The 17,656-nt window shown below is 39.5% G+C and overlaps 2 protein-coding genes across 3 annotated transcripts; both read left to right on the plus strand.

The window, feature by feature from the left end:
• Positions 1-1,162: 1,162 nt before the first annotated feature.
• On the plus strand, positions 1,163-9,787 carry LOC104421455. 2 transcript variants are annotated; one of them, XM_010033405.3, is made up of 5 exons: positions 1,163-1,317; positions 1,570-1,641; positions 3,206-3,822; positions 8,129-8,304; positions 8,789-9,787. In XM_010033405.3, exons 2-5 carry the CDS (start codon positions 1,620-1,622, stop codon positions 9,273-9,275), a joined length of 1,302 nt encoding a protein of 433 aa, XP_010031707.2. In that variant the 5' UTR covers positions 1,163-1,317; positions 1,570-1,619; the 3' UTR covers positions 9,276-9,787. The 2 variants fall into 2 exon arrangements, with proteins under 2 accessions (XP_010031707.2, XP_010031708.2); XM_010033406.3 differs by having other exon boundaries at positions 3,209-3,822.
• A 1,855-nt stretch (positions 9,788-11,642) lies between these two features.
• Positions 11,643-17,584, plus strand: LOC104421456 (dihydropyrimidinase). The gene is made up of 13 exons (XM_010033408.2): positions 11,643-11,822; positions 12,060-12,224; positions 12,622-12,673; positions 13,688-13,957; positions 14,038-14,249; positions 14,896-15,016; positions 15,855-15,942; positions 16,044-16,122; positions 16,220-16,307; positions 16,399-16,439; positions 16,518-16,570; positions 16,662-16,818; positions 17,019-17,584. Exons 1-13 carry the CDS (start codon positions 11,730-11,732, stop codon positions 17,208-17,210), a joined length of 1,611 nt encoding a protein of 536 aa, XP_010031710.2. The 5' UTR covers positions 11,643-11,729; the 3' UTR covers positions 17,211-17,584.
• Positions 17,585-17,656: the final 72 nt, after the last annotated feature.

Genomic DNA, 17,656 nt, shown 5'->3' on the forward strand with positions numbered 1-17,656 from the left:
TCAAATTGAAATGTTTCGTGTGATTTCGAAAACTTACTAAATTGTTTCCCTCATCATAGGAAAAACCTAATCTTTTTATAAATCTCATTTGACTCTTCGCGGGAAGTTGACGTCTACAGCATTTTCTTTGAGTGCCATTCCTAAAATTACATCTTTGAGCGTGTGAACACAGCAATATTGAAAAGCAGGACATGCACATTAAACTTTATCGAATTTTCGCATATATCCTAGTGAATTTCCACCAAAGTAAAGAGTGCTCGTTATATTTCTCTTATGAAAAAGAAATTGAGTACAAATAGGGAAGGTCTATACTTATGAAAGGGGCGTTATTGATTCGTGATTTTTCTCTACACACGTCTTAGGCTGGCTCGAATTCTTCGTGAACTTGATTAGAAGCGAGGAAAGCGTTCGGAGCTCAACTCCGGAATTCTGAGTCCCTTAAATCAATAAATTAACACAGATGGAAAGAAAAACACGATAACCATGAGAGCGAACCCATCTTGTAAGAGAGTCAAGGAGGCGGAAAATGAGGGCTTACGTTTTAAGGTTGTTGTCTTGTGCTTTTCTCCTCCTTCGGCATGCTCGCCAAGTAGAGAGTGCGAGAAAAGAGTCCGATATCACGGACTTTTCCCCCATTCAATGCCGTAATTTTGGCAAGGGTCACACACCTTGTATATCGTACGTAGTAACAAAGAAATATTTGGAAAGAGTCTGAAATTGCTGAAAGATTTAAAATATTGATTTACGATCAAATAATGATATAAAAAAAAAAAGGCGATCGGGCGATTATTGAAAGGGAGATCGAGGGATGATAAAAGGAAGGGGGATCGACATAGGAAGTCGCTTGTATTAAAAGTAAACTAAATCAAATTAATGATCTCACAAAAAATGATAATTCGAAATAAAGATTGCTTAGAGGATGGAAAGATTGAAAGGGCAAAATAGAAGAGTGCATTTTAGTTTTTTAAAAGAAAGAGAGAGCGAGAGAGAGAGAGGCGCGCGTGAGAACACGCGAGGGTTGCGCGCGTGGCGGCCGCAAAAATCTCAATTGTCCCGCAGCATCAGATTAAAAAATAAAATAAAAAAATAAAACCAGTGACGTGGGGTCTACTCTTCCTCCTGCCCCAAATTATTAGTATTTTATTTATTCTATTTATTTCCCCGATTTCTTCCGCTATTAACTAATTTCCCCATTTATTCTCTCTCTTTTTTTAATTTTCCCCCATTTCTTCTTCCCTGTTTGCTCCGGACTATTCACACCGATCAGCAGTCCATCATCCTCCGCCGGAATCCTCTCCTCCTCCGCCACCGCACCATGTAAGCGAATTCCCTCCAACCTCTCCTCCTCCTTTCGTCTTCTTTTTTTTTTTTTTTGTCGTTTGGCTCTTCAATTCCCCGATCTCCTGCGGTCCCCTCGCTGTCCGTCTGTTTTCCTTCTTTTTGCTTCTCTTCCCGTAACGCCTGCCGCGCTCGAGTAGAAAAGCCGTAACCCATGATGGACGATGACCATTTCTTTTGTGCGCGCGTGTTTTTCGCTTGGTGGGTTCGCTCCGGTTCGGTGGATTTCAGGTGGGGCTTCGCGGAGGGAGATCTGATGCGCCTGGCGGTCGGAGGTCCTCATGGCCCTCGAGAATAATAAAGGTGCGGTTTCTTCTTCTTCTTCTCTCTCTCTCGCGCGCGCACGCCCGATCCCCCTCTCTCTTTTCTCCCCCCCCTGTTCTTGTTCGTCCGTTCGGGTGTTTGTTCGGTTTCGATTCGTGGGTATGATTCTGTTTTTCTTGGGTCTGCGCCGGAACCCCGTGATCGGGGTCGCGCCGGCGTTGTCGGTGCGTTTGGAATTCGATTGATCTCGGAGCGTTGCGGTTTTGCGGTTCTTGAATTTCGTACAGGATTCGGTTGGCGATGGGTGCGTGCTTGGTGTGGTTTGCTTGCTGAATTTCGGGCTCTTTCGTTCTGTCTCTGTGCCATTTCTTTGCGATTCCCTCGAGGCGGCGTAAAAATACGATCTTTTTGGGGGCCGTTAATTGCAAGGTCGTGGTTTGAGAGGGCTTGCGGTGGTAAAGCTCTAGCTAGACTTGCTCCTCGTCGCTTACTACAGAAAGGTGCTGTGATTAAGAGTAACATAGAGAAATAGAGTCCTGTAATCAAGATCTGGATTAGCAATTAGGATGGGGCAGTTTTGCGAATGGGACGGTTCTTGTGCTTGTGGAATTTGTTTGTGACAATAATGGTTAATTGGGGTTTAAAGCTGTATCTTGAATGCATGTTAACCGAGCACTTTTGGGTATGTTGGAGTTGGACTGCGTGTCAGGCAGGAGATTGTGCTTCTGGAGTTGGTGAGCAACATATCTTTCTACGTGAGAGAGAGTTTCTGGTTAGCTTAGAAAGCTACGTGCAGGAAGATCATGACCCACAATAATCTCAACCTACTGGTAGCAATATCTTTCTTTATTATTTGCCCAAGTAGGTGATTCATCTTCTTTTGATGTGCTTGGGTGGGATCTGCTCTCGAGTTGTGGAATTGTTGGAGATTATCTAGGGGCTTGCAGTGGTGTACACACTTGTCTAGATTTGGTGTTCACAGGTCATTTTCCTTTACAGTGCTTCTCAAGGGAACAGAATGAGATATTTTTTCAAGGAGAGAACTGCATCCATTGTTAGGTATAGACTGCATACTACTTTGGAGATGTAGGGTGAGTTTAGGAAACCTTTGAAGCAGCTTTGAGGACTCCTAAATCCTTTGACTGAAAGTTTTGGTGTTTCGTAAAATTATTCTGACTCTGAGAGCCCAAATTCTATCTTTTCAAAGCCCAAACCCGGAACAGTTACCCAGCTTTTTTCACTCAAAGTCCAACGTTGTTATGCAAGTCTTCCCAAACTCATCTTCAATATGTTGCATTTAACAATTTGCTTCCTCCTATGGATTGTGCATATCATAGCTTGTAAATAGATTTTTCCTACGTCTAGTTTGATGTTTTAACTCGACATGATTCCATAGACATGAAGCCTTTTACTTGTAATTATCAATGTCAGACATACATTTGCAACTATACTTGCGACAAAGAAACCTCTCTCCTGCTATGTTTTGGCTGTTACTATGGTACAAATGGTTTTTAGTTTCCGATTATTGCTTCAATTTTTTTCTGGAGTGAATCGGAAGTTGTCAATCTTTTGGAGTAATGGCTAATCTGTGCCCTTATTTTAGCAGGAAACATGCAAAAATATTGTGAGGCATCCACAGGATGCCTCCAAAATAATGTATTCCCTGGTAATTTGCATTACCAAGGGAATCGTATCCATGGATTTTTTCAGAGAATAGATGGAATAACTACCCATTCTGGAAGTGGTAATATGGACCCTAAAGACAAATTCAGCCAGACGTCCTTTACCCTTCCAGTTGAAGGTTATAGAAGTCCAATGCATCATCAAGATTTTGAGACTTGGCCAGCTTTTCATCCTGAATTTCATAAGGCACATCAGAACCAGTTATATGCACTTGAAGCTCAACATTATCCCCTCAATTATGAGTATGGTTTTCCTACTGACAACCGGTTTCAGTATGTACCCTTTAGGATGTCATCGCAAAGTTATATGCCAGATGCTCGGTCGCAAGAGTTCCAGTATTTTGTGGTTATAGATTTTGAGGCTACCTGTGACAGAGATAAGAATCCTCACCCCCAAGAGATCATTGAGTTCCCTTCTGTTTTAGTGAACAGCATGACAGGCGAACTGGAAGACTGTTTCCAGATATATGTGCGTCCTACTTACAACCAACTTCTGAGTGATTTCTGCAAAGAGCTTACAGGCATCCAGCAAACCCAGGTACACAGTGGATTCAGCTGTCTCTATTCGTGTTCCTATGCGCAAATTGATAATGTTTAGCTGGTTGATTACATGCTCAATTGCTGCATTACTTTTCATATGTGTATCATCTGCTTCGTGGGGAATGGTTGGGATAGCACAGTCTTTTTCATCTTTATTACAAGTTCTAGGGCTCATCACTTTGATCCCCTAGGGAGACTGTTTAGTATTATGCTGCCTTGGCCAGATATTCCATATCTTAGATGAACGATTTAATATGAGGAAGGGTTTTCAGATACACCAGGAGCTGGACATTTATTTGATGGTTTCTGTTCTTATGAAGTAGCATCCTGACTTTGGATATTCAATCTGATATCATTCACGAGCAGAAATTGTTTGAAACTTGTCATCAACATGGAGGTCATTTAGGTTAGCTGCACAATTTTGGTCTAGTGATAATTCTTCTTCTTCTTTTTTAAAGTTATTCTTGTTTGGGTGCAAGTTAGCATTCCTTAAGGAGATCCTTATGTTGCTATTTTGGAAGATCTTTCCATCTATTCACTCGAAAGGACGATTCCTTACATTTGTCAACCCTCCTTCGAAATGAAAATTCCTCAAATTCGTCTTTTTGAAAAATGACTGCTGATTGTATTACTTGTACAATGATCTGCTAATCTGCAAATATGTTGATGAAAATTACAGCTTTAGATTTTCCATTTGCTGTTTTGAATTTCTTAGTCCACATAGTTGCTACTTTGAGTTAATTCTGGGAAATATTGGCCTATGTAGGGTTGTTGATAGTAAAAATGCTTGGCTAATTACAAAGGGCATAACCAGACATTAAAGAGCGAGGCTTTTATTTCATAGGGTAGGCAGCCGACAGTGTGGTAAAAAATTCTAGGCTGTGACTTCTCTTTTCCAGGGAATCATGGTTAGGCATGTTTAGCCAGGCGTGTGCTTTGCACTGAGGCTATTAGGCGCAAAGCACCAAGGCAATCGCATGATATTTCGATGGGCTTGAGAAAATAATCTCTCTTTCAAGAAGGCCCTTCTGTCAATTTAGTTGAAAAAATTTAGCCATTGTGTCACACCAAAAAAGAAAGTTTCAGGACCGAAACATCTTCTATACTATTGAAGCAGAAAGTTGAGGTGTTTTCCGAACTTTTGCTACAGTAGTGCGTCAAGCTCATTAGTATTTTTGTGGATTTGTTTTTACTTGGACACTATAAAAGATTTAATCGAGAATAGCTTGCAATGAAAACTATGAGAAAAGCAGCAGCAGTTACTGGCATATCATCTGCGATTGGATTTGTTTTAAGATACTTACTACCTATTTTCAGTTCCCGTGCCTGGCATTTTGGTGTCCCAATGCTTTAGGTGCACCTTTTGCCTTTGACTTCACTGGTGGAAGGCTTATTGGTCATCCATCCTGACCGAGCCTTGTAGGATATTGGTCTTATCAAGTTAGATTGTCAAAAGCTTCCTTGTCCACAAGGTGTATTGCCTTTGTTGTATCTATAAGATTATCTCATAATTGAAGTGAACTTTATGGTTTTCTAAGGAAGGCATTGTTCATTGGCTGGTTTGATTATTAATCAGAATCACTCCCCCTTGTGGAAAACATCTCAATTCTATACCCTGATTACGTCCTGAATCAAGTTGTGTGGGTTGATGCTAATTGGGTTTTGATTTAGGGCAATGTTGATTGGAGAATTGACATAGGTACAGAGGCCTTTAACCTTTTGTCCCTTTGGTAGTGTTGAGGCTCACTTTCATAGTAAATTGGTGGATGGCCCATTTGACGCATTGGTCTAAATTATTAGTCATTGGCTCAAATTTGTGTATATAGTACCAAATTAGAAGTAATTATCATTTTTTTATATTTTACCATGCAAATGATAAATATGAAACATCCTCATCATATATGTTGTCATGATGGGTGATTTACAACATTTAAATTAATTCAAAAGTTATTTATCTTATGGATTATATTCTGAAGTGATCACCTTATCTGTCATAGTGATGGATATTTTTGCAAAAGTAAGAGAAGCATTCTCATGCATTTTATCTAGTAGTTTTTCCCTGGAGATATTTTATGTATATATATATCGATGCTCTCACACAAGCACATTGGCATTAATTGAGCTATTTTCAAATACCCGCCACCAATTAGGTAATTGAAACTATCACCCACATGTGTATGATGAATTTTCTATATTAACAAATAGTATCACATACTAAGAGATTGCCTATATGGTTTTTGCATTATTTTTTTTCAATTGGATGAAGGCTGCGTTTGGTTCAGTATTTCCAAGGGGCTTTCAGGCCGCCCCTTGGGGAAATGCTGGACCATTTGGTTCAACTTTGAAGCCGGTTTTCGGCTTTTAGCTTTCAACTTGCCTTCAAAATGCTTAAATTATTTTTTTCCTTCCAAAACTACCCTCACTAATTCTTCATATTTCCAATTTTGCCCCTGATTATTATTTTTCAATTGAAAAAGGAATACTGTATGTGCATGTTAAATTTCTGGTTAAGTACAGATTTAGTCTCTTAAGCTTCTACATCTGTGCAATTTGATCCACTTAACTTTTATTTGGTTAAATCAAGTCCTTTAATTTTGTGGGTTGTGCGGTATGGTCCTCTTAAGTTTTAAATTGTCCAATGAAGTCCTCTTACTTTCCAATTTGTGCAAAGGAATCCTCTGATCAGCCACTCTAATTAATTTGTGAAATTAATTAAAGACCTGGCACTGCTTATGTGTCAAAAAATGACACATCATGTTAATTTGGTGCCAAATGAGCAAAAAACAAATGAGAAAACAAGAAAAAGGAAATTGTAATTTAACTATATTAGTTCTAGTGGGTAAACAAAGCACTTGATTCCACAAATTAAGAAAGTTAGATGATTTATTGCACAAGACAAAAGTTAGAGGACAAAATTACTCAAATCCAGAAAGTTCGAGGACTTGATTGCACACCATACAAGTTAAGAGGGAGCAATTGCACAAATGCAAAGACTTAAAGGACTAGATCTGTAATTAACACTTCAATTTTTAAATGCCTTTCTATTTTAAAGTAGTTGACACAAATTATAGACCTAACTTGTTTCTTATGCATAACATTTGTGTTATAGGAGCTGGTTGTTTTGAATCCATCATATAGCACGATCATTTATTCGAAAATCATATTAGTAACTAGCTATATTGTTGTGTGTTTCGCATGAGAGTTAGAAAAAGTTAGTAAGAAGTTCACCTTCATATTAAGTTGCATAGAAGTAATTTATAATAAGTGAACATTTTTGTTTATTATTTGCCCTTATGATTAGGTAGGAAATGATTTTAAGTAAGAATAGTTCAGATATGTCTATAAAGATTTATATAGATTTTTTGAACTTATCAGTGATTCTTTTAATATCAAGAAGACTATTCAAAGTTGTGAATTTGAATATGATGCATCATTTCTTAATTTATCATCTCTATTTCTAATTGTGCAGTTTAGATGCCTTGTATCTGATAACTTCAATCAGAGTAGGCAATTTCCTGCATCACCGGACTGAATATTTATTGCATGTGTGGATGGGCTTTTGTCCCCTGACTTATGACAACGAAAGCTTTACATAACAGCTAAAAGCTCATCTCTACAATCAATAAAAGAAATTTATTTAACTTTACTTGATTATTCTATTTATTTTTGAAAATATGAGGTAATCATATGATGTATCGACTCTGTAAAGAGATTTCTTGTGTGCTTCTCTATAGTTGTTTTTGTATTTTGATTCTCTCTTGTTCATTAGTTGCTATTTATTTTAGTTTTCAGCCATTTTCCATTGTTTTAATCCCAAAAGGGAGGTTTCTTATTTAGTAGGACTATCCCCAGCTTTAGCCATCGCATACCTGCATAAGATAGTTTTTTGTACCTAAAGTATTGTTCTTTCAATTGAAAATTTTTCTATGGATTAACTTTCTGGCCAAGAGAAAAAGAGTCTTATATAAATTCTATCATGCTAACCCAACATACATATCCACTGCCATGCTTAGTGGAGAATCCTCTTACAGAGAATGAATGAATATCAACTCTTTTTTTGCAAAAATTTCTGTACTGTTTTAGGGGAAGGGAGGGAGGGAGGCATTGAGAGAAAGTAAAGCCCTGAGCTTCTCACATTATTTGAAGCAGGGCTGATAAATTTCCACAAATCTAATTGCAAATGTGTGTTTTTGTTGACTGCCTCCATGTTCACATGCACAAATGGCAGTGTACATGTCAGTGCAACTGTTATTACTTGTCATGGTTATGAAGCAAGACTGTATGACAGACTTTTATTGCTGCAGGTAGACAGAGGCGTTCTCTTAAGTGAAGCCCTACTTATGCATGATAAGTGGCTTGAAGAGAAGGGGATTAAACACACTAACTTTGCAGTGGTGACGTGGTCAAATTGGGACTGTAGAGTTATGTTGGAATCAGAGTGCCGGTTTAAGAAGATTAGGAAACCCCCATATTTTAATAGGTATGTGAGCATTGATTTTGAGAAACATGCTTTTCAAAATTGAAAATGTCTCTTGATGCTTTTCCTTGTAGACACTAGAGAGTGCACTGTGGCATCCGCACTCAATAATTAATTTTCATTTTGTTTGCTTGGCAGTATTCATTAATAAAGCAGCGGTTTAACGAAGGTGTACTGCAGAATAGCATATATGGTAGAAGCTTCTGTAGTTTCTTTTGATGGATTTTTTTCTTTCCTCACTTTTTCTTTGAACTGTACATGAATAAGATCAAGTCTCATTGTTGCAGTATCATCTGAATTACTATTTATGGAGTTTGATCTGTCTCTGGAAGTTTGTTCTATTTGTTGCATCACTGACTAGCTGGCTAAAATTTCATGAGAGCACACTATTTAGCCACGAAAAAGCTAGCTCTGCAGTGTTACTTGATCAGAATAAGGACATGATTTGATGTTTTATGTTGACTATTGTCATTTCGAATTCTGCTAGATGGATAAACCTAAAAGTTCCATTCCAAGAAGTATTTGGTGCTGATAGATGCAACTTAAAGGAAGCTGTCCAGCTAGCAGGCCTGGTCTGGGAAGGTCGTGCACACTGCGGGTTAGACGATGCCAAAAACACTGCCCGCCTTCTTACCCATCTCATGCACCGGGGATTCAAGTTCACCATAACCAACACACTGATGTGGGCATCCGCTGAATGTCCTCTGGCGATGCGGCAGTTCCTGGACAGCCGCTCAAGCTCGATCCCGCAGTCGCCAAAGGTGAAGCAACCTCTGATGCCGTTACTACATTTCCAACCGGTGCAAACTGACCCCACAAAAGACCACCACAATTACTGTTACTGTGGGGTGAAAAGTAACAAGCGGATGGTCCGGAAGCCAGGACCAAAGCATGGGAGTTTCTTCTTCGGGTGTGGTAATTGGACCTCTGCGAGAGGGGCCCTTTGCCCTTACTTTGAGTGGGCTACTCCCTAATAAGTTAAAAGGAGAGGATTCTCTCCATCAAAAGCAGAATCAGAAGATACTCGACAATTCTGGGAAGAAAAGAGCACAAAGAGACGGGTGGGACGGGTGGTCTCCTGGTAAAGCAAGTTTACCTTCAACGGTCTCAACAGGTAACTTTCTACCTTTCGCCACAAATAGTCGGCCTCCCCTAGGTGACCTTGGAAGAAGTCTGAGTATTACCTTGTATAGTTGGGACTTCTTTCACTAGAGGAGGATGGAGGAGGTATTCAGAAATATGCTTTGCATAGGAGAGTGGTTTTACGTGCAGGGACGCGATTTTTAATTATTATGAATAACCAGTGATAAGGGAACGAACTTCATTTATCGTGTTTGGATGGAGATGATTGATTTGTGATTGCGTTGTGTTGTCATCGTTCGCTTGCCTTTTCTTGTCGGGATTGTGCAATGCAGGTCTGTACAGTATCTGTGACATATTATCATATTAAACCAAATCGGAACCAAGTATTCTGGTGCATGGGTGATGAGTCAAGGTGCAGCTTCTCCTGCAGTCTGAGTTTACTCTAGTTTTCCTCCAACTTTTCATTTGATGATTTCACCTAAGTTCCAGAGTTTTCAAGATCAAAATTGGAATCTTATCATTTACATGGCCCGGGTCATGCCCTGCTAACCTCATAAATCATATCGATGAAAGAAGTTACCATTAGAACCTGGTGTGGACGAGTTGATTCTTGTGGTGGCATTTGATTCATAGCAGTTTGTGATAATTGTTCATGGAAGCACTTCGGTTCCTGTTCATCAGTATCAGGTAGTGAGTTTCAAGTTCTTTCGATGGGAAGAACGTTGAGCCTTCTGTGTCCTTTCGCTGAAAATAGAGTTTTTAATTAATGTGTCATGTCATCCAATTCTGGGTGGATGATCTTTTTCCTTACACATTATCTCGCAATTCTATGCGAGGGTACATTTTCTTTTATTAAAGATAGAGCTGAAATGCGTCCAGTCTCGTGAGTTCTGATTAGATTGCTCATGTTTCGTGTCGGATTACCGTTTCTCTCGAGAAGTTCAAGCCTTGTTATTATGTCATGTCGGGATGGGTCGTGTCGATACCATTGAATCATTCAACTTAAATCCCATCTCGACGGACGGTCTCATCACCGTTTAAAAAATCAGTAAAAAGTTGACGTTTTCTGTGAATACCTGATTTTTAGAGATTTCAACGATCATGCAGGCTGTCCACCATCTTTTCGAATCGACTTTTGCTACCAAAAAGTGGCGATGCCTTTATTTACAAAATTTTATGCGATGCTTTATGAAAAATTTATCCGACCTGACGAAAGCAAGCCCGTCGAATGTCAACATAATTGAAATGTACGACTTCATAAATATGCGTACTGAAATCAAACTCCTGGTGAATGCATCTGTCGTGTCATCACCATTTTCCCTAGGAAATATTACAAAAAGAAGATCAGAAAATGAAAAAGAAAAATAAAAGAGATGACGGGAAGAATCAGGCGCCAAGATTTTTCCAAGTCGTTGAAAAGGACAGAGAAGAAAGGACAGCGGCTGGGACCAGCAAATGTCAATTTCGGACAAGAAAGTCATAGAAAAGATAAATCTCTCGAGCGTCGAAGGGCGTACCCTCGTTTGCTCATCCACTAAACGGCTCGTCAAACTGAATATTCGATTGATTCCCATTTCAATGTCCTACGTGTATCCTTATCCTCAACTAATTAGCGTGAATTGCAAATTAAAAAACATCTCAATTTTCGAAGATTCAAAATATAATAATTGCATGAAGTTTCACCTAGAGAGACGATATACCCGCACTTTTTAGATTTTCCATCCCTGCAAACTGATGAAGTTATTCGAAATTGTCTATCTAGAACATCAATTTTCGATTTGGGCATCACAAGCTTAAGAAAAAAATTATCAAAAAAAGTCATAAATTTATTATACTTTAGTCAATTTATTTATAAACTTTTTGATCTTATCAATTTAGTTTTAAATTTTTTGATAAATTATCGATTAAATTTACACTATCGGTATTGATGTTGACAATTTTTATAATTTTTCTTTTACCTTTTTTCTATGGTGAGGAATACTGACCGGCGTTCATCTCAATGATTTTAGGAGTTGTTAGATAATTTCTCCCGAACTTAACACGACAACTCTTTCCACGTGGCGCGAATCATAACAATCTAATACTCTCGCGCGGAGTGAGCCCCGCGTGATCCGCACCGTTCGGATGAACGAGTCCGGTCAATGATCTGGACGGCGCGCGACGTACGGAGCAGCATGCGGACGCATACGCGAGCGCGCACCGTAGAGATGCCCTCAGTCCCTTCTTCTCCGAATTCTCGTAGTATATATCCATTTTTCTGCCACGCTCGGAAGCTCCATGCTTGCTTAGCTCCGTCGCTTGGGGAGTCGCACGCCGGTCGCCGTCCGAAGCCGGAAAACCGATCCATGGCGTCGCGCCGCGCCGTCAACCTCTCGCTGACGCTTCTCCTCCTCCACCTGTCGATCCTCCTCTCGCCTTCCGCCTCGGAGTTTGGCCAGGTACTGGTTTCCCCGCTCGTCGGCCCGTCCCGACCGTCGCCTGCGCCGTTTCCGGCTCGCGCGAGCTGGAAAGGAGCCGGCTTTCGATCCCGTTACGGTTCCTGCGGCCGTGCCGGATCGTTTCGTCCCTTGCCCATATTTTTGTTTCGATGAAAATGTTCGGCTCGTTTGCTCTCGCGTGGTCAACGAGTGGATTTCTGGGTCGTTGTTTGAGTGATTGGTGCGCTCTGCGTGCAGTTTTGCGATGCTGGGGTCGGATATGGAGAGTCCGCGTGCGGGGTTTCGGGGGGTTCGTCGAAGATTTTGATCAAAGGAGGGACTGTGGTCAACGCTCATCATCAGGAGGTTGCTGATGTTTATGTGGAGGACGGGAAGATTGTTGCTGTGAAGCCTAATATCAAGGTGATTTTTTTCGTCTCTGTTGATTGATGTTGAAATTGAAATGAGAAGAGTGATGTTCAGTTTATTATTTCTATAGTTGGAGGATTGGCGTGTGCTGTTGAAAATTGAAGAGTTAGTGGGAAGGGTGTCTGGTTATGTTACTGGTGGTGACGTTTTTGCAGATCATGGTGAAACATCTTTTTATTTCTGCGTGAACTGAATCGGAATTGTCTGGATAAATTAGAAAGCAGAAATTTGTCAAGTATTGTCAAATCTTTGAGTATTCAAAGATGGTTAACTTTTCTTTTCTCCTCCAATGATTGGGAAGTTGAATTTCTCGTTCTTTCTTGATATCCATGGAAGAATTTCATACAATTTGGAGTGCAAGGCATCTAATTTCTGAAATTTCCATGAGCAGGTGGGTGATGATGTCACCGTGCTTGATGCTACTGGTAAATATGTCATGCCAGGTATAGCTCATTGTGTGTCTACTTCACTATTTTACAAAATTTGTTTTGTAGAAATCTTTTCACTCTTTTAAGCATAATATTTATATCATTTTATACAATCTAAGCAATTTGTTTTGTAGAAGCTTGAACTTTAGAACAAATAACTGGTCTCTCGACTTAACGTGGTATTCCAACCAAAAAAACCCTTAACACGATATTGGAGGGAGTTCTTGAGCTTAATGTTTTCAATTCCTCAAACTTTCCGTTCACAATTAGATGGTTTTCTTATTTATACACCTCAAGTCTCTCTAATTATTCTTCCTTTTGCCCATATCTAGCTCTCACATTCATGGTTTTCCTCTCTGAAGTCCAGAAAAAAGCATGGCCTTAAGAACATGGACTGTTCACTTTGTTTGTCATTGCACTGCACCCGTGATGACCTGGCCCCGCTTGCAGAAACTTTCCTAGTTTCTAGGAGTAGGCAGCGGTTCTGATGCCAAAGTACCTGGAATAATCTGATGAGCTGTTCAGTCAATGTCTATCTGTTCAATCTGCTAGGATATCTAGGCTGGTCTACCACATGGCTATAATTTTCAAAAATTTGAAGCAGCAATATGACAGCAGTAGTAAAGTTCCCAAAAAATCCACAGTAATGAAGTCTCTCCTCCACAACGGCTAAACACTTATGCTATGCCAGCCTAACAGTTTCCTTGAATGGTGATCCTTCATGTTGATTGCAAACAATATCTTTGGTAATTAAGTTTATAAAATGCCCCTCGTCTTCGGCTCCGAATACTGTTCAATTTCTGGCCTTTTCTTATTGATGTGCGCTCTCACACACACTCATGAACTTGGATTTTTTATATTCATCCTCAAAAGTCTGTCTTCACATCTTAGTCGATGAATTTTTCATTGTAGCTTTTCTATTGCCGTTTCATCGGCAGTTAGTGGTACCTGTCCAAGTGTATATTTTGGCATAAATATGAGATTGGAACCATTCATTCAGAATGGTTAACTCCCATATAATCTTGTCAGGAGGAATTGATCCGCACACTCATCTTGCTATGGATTTTATGGCGAGTCAAACATTGGATGACTTCTTCAGTGGTCAGGCTGCAGCATTAGCTGGTGGAACAACAATGCACATTGACTTTGTAATACCAGTCAAAGGGAGCTTAATTGCAGGCATTGAATCATATGAGAAGAAAGCATCGAAATCTTGTATGGATTATGGTTTTCACATGGCAATCACAAAGTGGGATGATGACGTTTCTAGAGAGATGGAAGTTATGGTTAATGAGAAAGGTGAGCAGTGGCTGCTGGTGCTTTGTGCACATGGTTCTTGAATGTTGATATGTTCTTTTAACTCTTCTGAGTAATTGCAGGTATCAACTCTTTCAAGTTCTTCATGGCCTACAAGGGGGCTCTTATGATAAATGACGAGCTTCTATTACAAGGATTGAAGAAATGCAAGTCTCTTGGTGCATTGGCAATGGTCCATGCAGAAAATGGGGATGCTGTTTTTGAAGGTCAGAATAGAATGATCGAACTTGGTATTACTGGACCAGAAGGGCATGTCCTCTCAAGGCCTGCAGTGGTAAATGCTGGCATCTGTTTTCGCTGAGTGAACAGAGTGAATTTTTAACCACATCAGCACAGTCTTTTCCAATTTCTTTTCTGGTGTGGCTGCCTCTGTAAGCGAAAAAGTAAAACATGAAATAACTTTTTCAAAGTCAGATTAAAGTCATCCTGGCAAGTAGACTAATGGTATTTAATTTCCAGATCATCCTGGAAACTGGTAATTTTGACCTGTATTTTTGTTTTCTTAATCCTTGATTTCTTTCCTTCAGATTCTCAATTAATTTTTATTTGCAGGAGTCCTGTTTACCTTTGTACCAATGAATCCTGCTTTTGAGTTTGCATGCGAGTGTTTTGACTTAACCACTCATGTCTTATGGGATACATGGTGCTGCAAATTGTTCTCATATCCTTTTCTCTGTGTGCTGCTTATACTTCAAGGTCTTCTCCAATAAAGAAGAGGGATGTTGTATGCTTGTAAAATTAGTCTGGAGTATAGGGAATTGTCTGATCTTCCAGATGTAATGGAATCTTCTTAAATTTAGTCCTATATCGTGCTTGCATATCAAAAATGAAAAAGCTTGCATATCAAAAATGAAAAAAGTGTTGGCACTTTGGAACAAGATATTTCACTAAATGTACTTTTTCATCCTTTGCACATGCAGCTTGAAGGAGAGGCAACTGCTCGCGCTATTCGTTTGGCTGCTTTTGTAAACACACCTCTCTACGTAGTTCATGTAATGAGCATTGATGCCATGGAAGAAATAGCAAAAGCTCGTCAGTCAGGTGATTAATAATTTTTAGCACCACAATACTGTGCTTGCATAGATCTGGCAGCAGCAATGTCAATTCCTCTTTCTCTAAGATGTAGTAATCTGATGTGACATAATATGATGGTTTACCAAACAATCATTATGCCAGTATTTCTCGTGATGTTATCCAAGTTCTTAATTTTTGTATTCTGTGGGAAATTCAATCTAAGCAATTGAGCTATGTTCTCTTTCTGGAGACATTCCTTGAAGATCTTAAAGAGTTTGTAGAGGAAGAAGTTCCACATTCCTCCTTACTGCATCAAAGTTTGTCTTTGCTTCCAATTCCTTCCTGTTTATCAGGTTACACACAAGGGATGAAAATTGTTTCTTCTTGTATACATTATTGTCCTCAGCAGACTTCTGAGAGCACTGAATTTGCAAGATAGGCGTTGTTGATCATAATATAGGGTCACACAATTATTGAACTTCTCTTTGATTGCCCACATGTCTTATGGTTCTCTTTCCATGATTGAGGTGGAACATTTGTCCCTACTTTGTGAAATGTGAACATCTCCATTTAATCAAGAAGATAAGGTGCTAGTGCACAGATTAATAAAGAGATGAGTAGACGTTCTACTCAAATATTATTGAGAAAAAAGTTTTCCTTCAATAGATTTTCGGTCCTCTTTTGTTTTTTTTTTGTTTTTTTGTTTTTTTGTTTTTAGTACACTTCATACACACTAATGTTTTCTCACCCTACTTGAAAACGAAATCACCTAATTTTTTTTTTTTCTCAAACTATTCTCCTACTTTTAATCCTTGATGAACTGTGTAGTCTACTATGGGAGTCACAGGATTTTTTTAAACTGCAGGGCAGAGGGTTATTGGAGAGCCAGTGGTTTCTGGATTGGTCCTGGATGATTCTAAGATTTGGGATCCCGATTTCACCACTGCTGCAACGCAAGTTTCCTTTCTTTCATTTTATATGCTTAGTAGTTCTTTTCTGCACGTACTTGCCAGTTATCTAGCAATATCATTGAATGATGCTCTTTGAATTTTAGATATGTCATGAGCCCACCCATTAGAGCAGCAGGGCATGACAAAGCTCTTCAAGCAGCTCTATCCACAGGAGTACTGCAGGTTACGCTCTTAACTGGAAAGAGGCTTTCAAGATATTGATGCTGGGATAAGGCACAAAATATTTTCTGATATTTGGATTTGTTTTGACAATATGCAGCTCGTAGGGACTGATCATTGTGCTTTCAATTCTACTCAAAAAGCTCTAGGAATCGATGATTTTCGAAAAATCCCAAATGGCGTCAATGGTAATCATCATAAGTCTTCTCTCTTAAGTTCGTTCAAGCTTGTCCACTAAGCTGTTCTTCTGTCTCACATCTCAATTTGGTTTTTTTAAAGGTATTGAGGAGAGGATGCATCTTGTCTGGGACACGATGGTGGTAAGCAGCAATTGCTACCTGCCTCCTTTACTCATACTTAAACCTTTCCGACAAATACACTGTTTATGATGGTTGTAGGAATCTGGAAAAATTTCTGCCTCTGATTACGTTCGGATAACAAGCACTGAATGGTATGTTTTTATTCTCCTGTTTAAAAGCATGGACAAATTCAGACATGTCAATGGCTATCTGAGATGTATATTGTTTTTGTAACACGACCAGCGCTAGGATCTTCAATATATACCCCAGAAAGGGAGCGATTCTTGTGGGGTCTGATGCCGATATAATCGTTCTCAATCCAAATTCAAGCTTTGAAATTAGTGCAAAGACCCACCACTCTAGATTGGATACAAATGTCTTTGAGGGAAAGAAAGGGAAAGTAAGTATTCTCTTTGCTGGATTTTCTCTCCATTCACTGCTATGTTAAAAGTGTTTTTGTGTGCTTTTTTTTCTCCTTCCGCCCATGTCTGCTGTATATCGGCATCCTGAATCTGCGATCGTAGTTGAGTTTTTCTTCATGACATCTAAACCTTGTCAGACCATGTATGAGCTTAAGCATGCGCTATTGTGTTTTTCTAGGGAAAGATTGAAGTTACCATTGCAGGAGGAAGGATTGTTTGGATTAACGGGGAGCTCAAGGTTGCTCCTGGCTCAGGCAAGTATGTATCAATGCCACCTTTCAGTTATCTTTTCCAGGGAATGGACAAGGCAGATGCTGCATATCTCTCATCCCTTCGAGCTCCAGTAAAGAGACAGATATCTACAGAGTAACTCGCTACTACTTATCGGGCAATCTATGGAGAGACTCCATATAAGGTATCGGTGACTGAAGCTGCTTAGTTGTCATCATGCTCATTGCCTCACGCAAGTACTCGACTAAAAAGTTACCGGAAGGATGGAACCAAAAAAAAAAAAAAAAAAAAAAAAGGGGCCGAGACATGACTTGTATCTATAGGCAGTACCATTTCGCAGGCTTCTGTAAATTTCATAGTTGGAGGATGATGCATTCCTATAAAGCAATAAAGGCCGCGTTGCGAATGGATCCCTGACGAATTAGCAGCTTTTCTTCAAAGTATGTTTAAGATGTGAGCAATGCAATGGTACAATTATTGTGTTTATATGTAATGAGCTTTTTATTATGTCTCTATCTCCATGGATGCTCTCACTGATCAGACCTAAGGTTTCCTGTGTTATCTGTCAAGGGTCTACTTAAAGTG

The sequence above is a fragment of the Eucalyptus grandis genome, chromosome 10 (assembly GCF_016545825.1).
Source record: "Eucalyptus grandis isolate ANBG69807.140 chromosome 10, ASM1654582v1, whole genome shotgun sequence".
Classification (NCBI taxonomy): domain Eukaryota; kingdom Viridiplantae; phylum Streptophyta; class Magnoliopsida; order Myrtales; family Myrtaceae; genus Eucalyptus; species Eucalyptus grandis.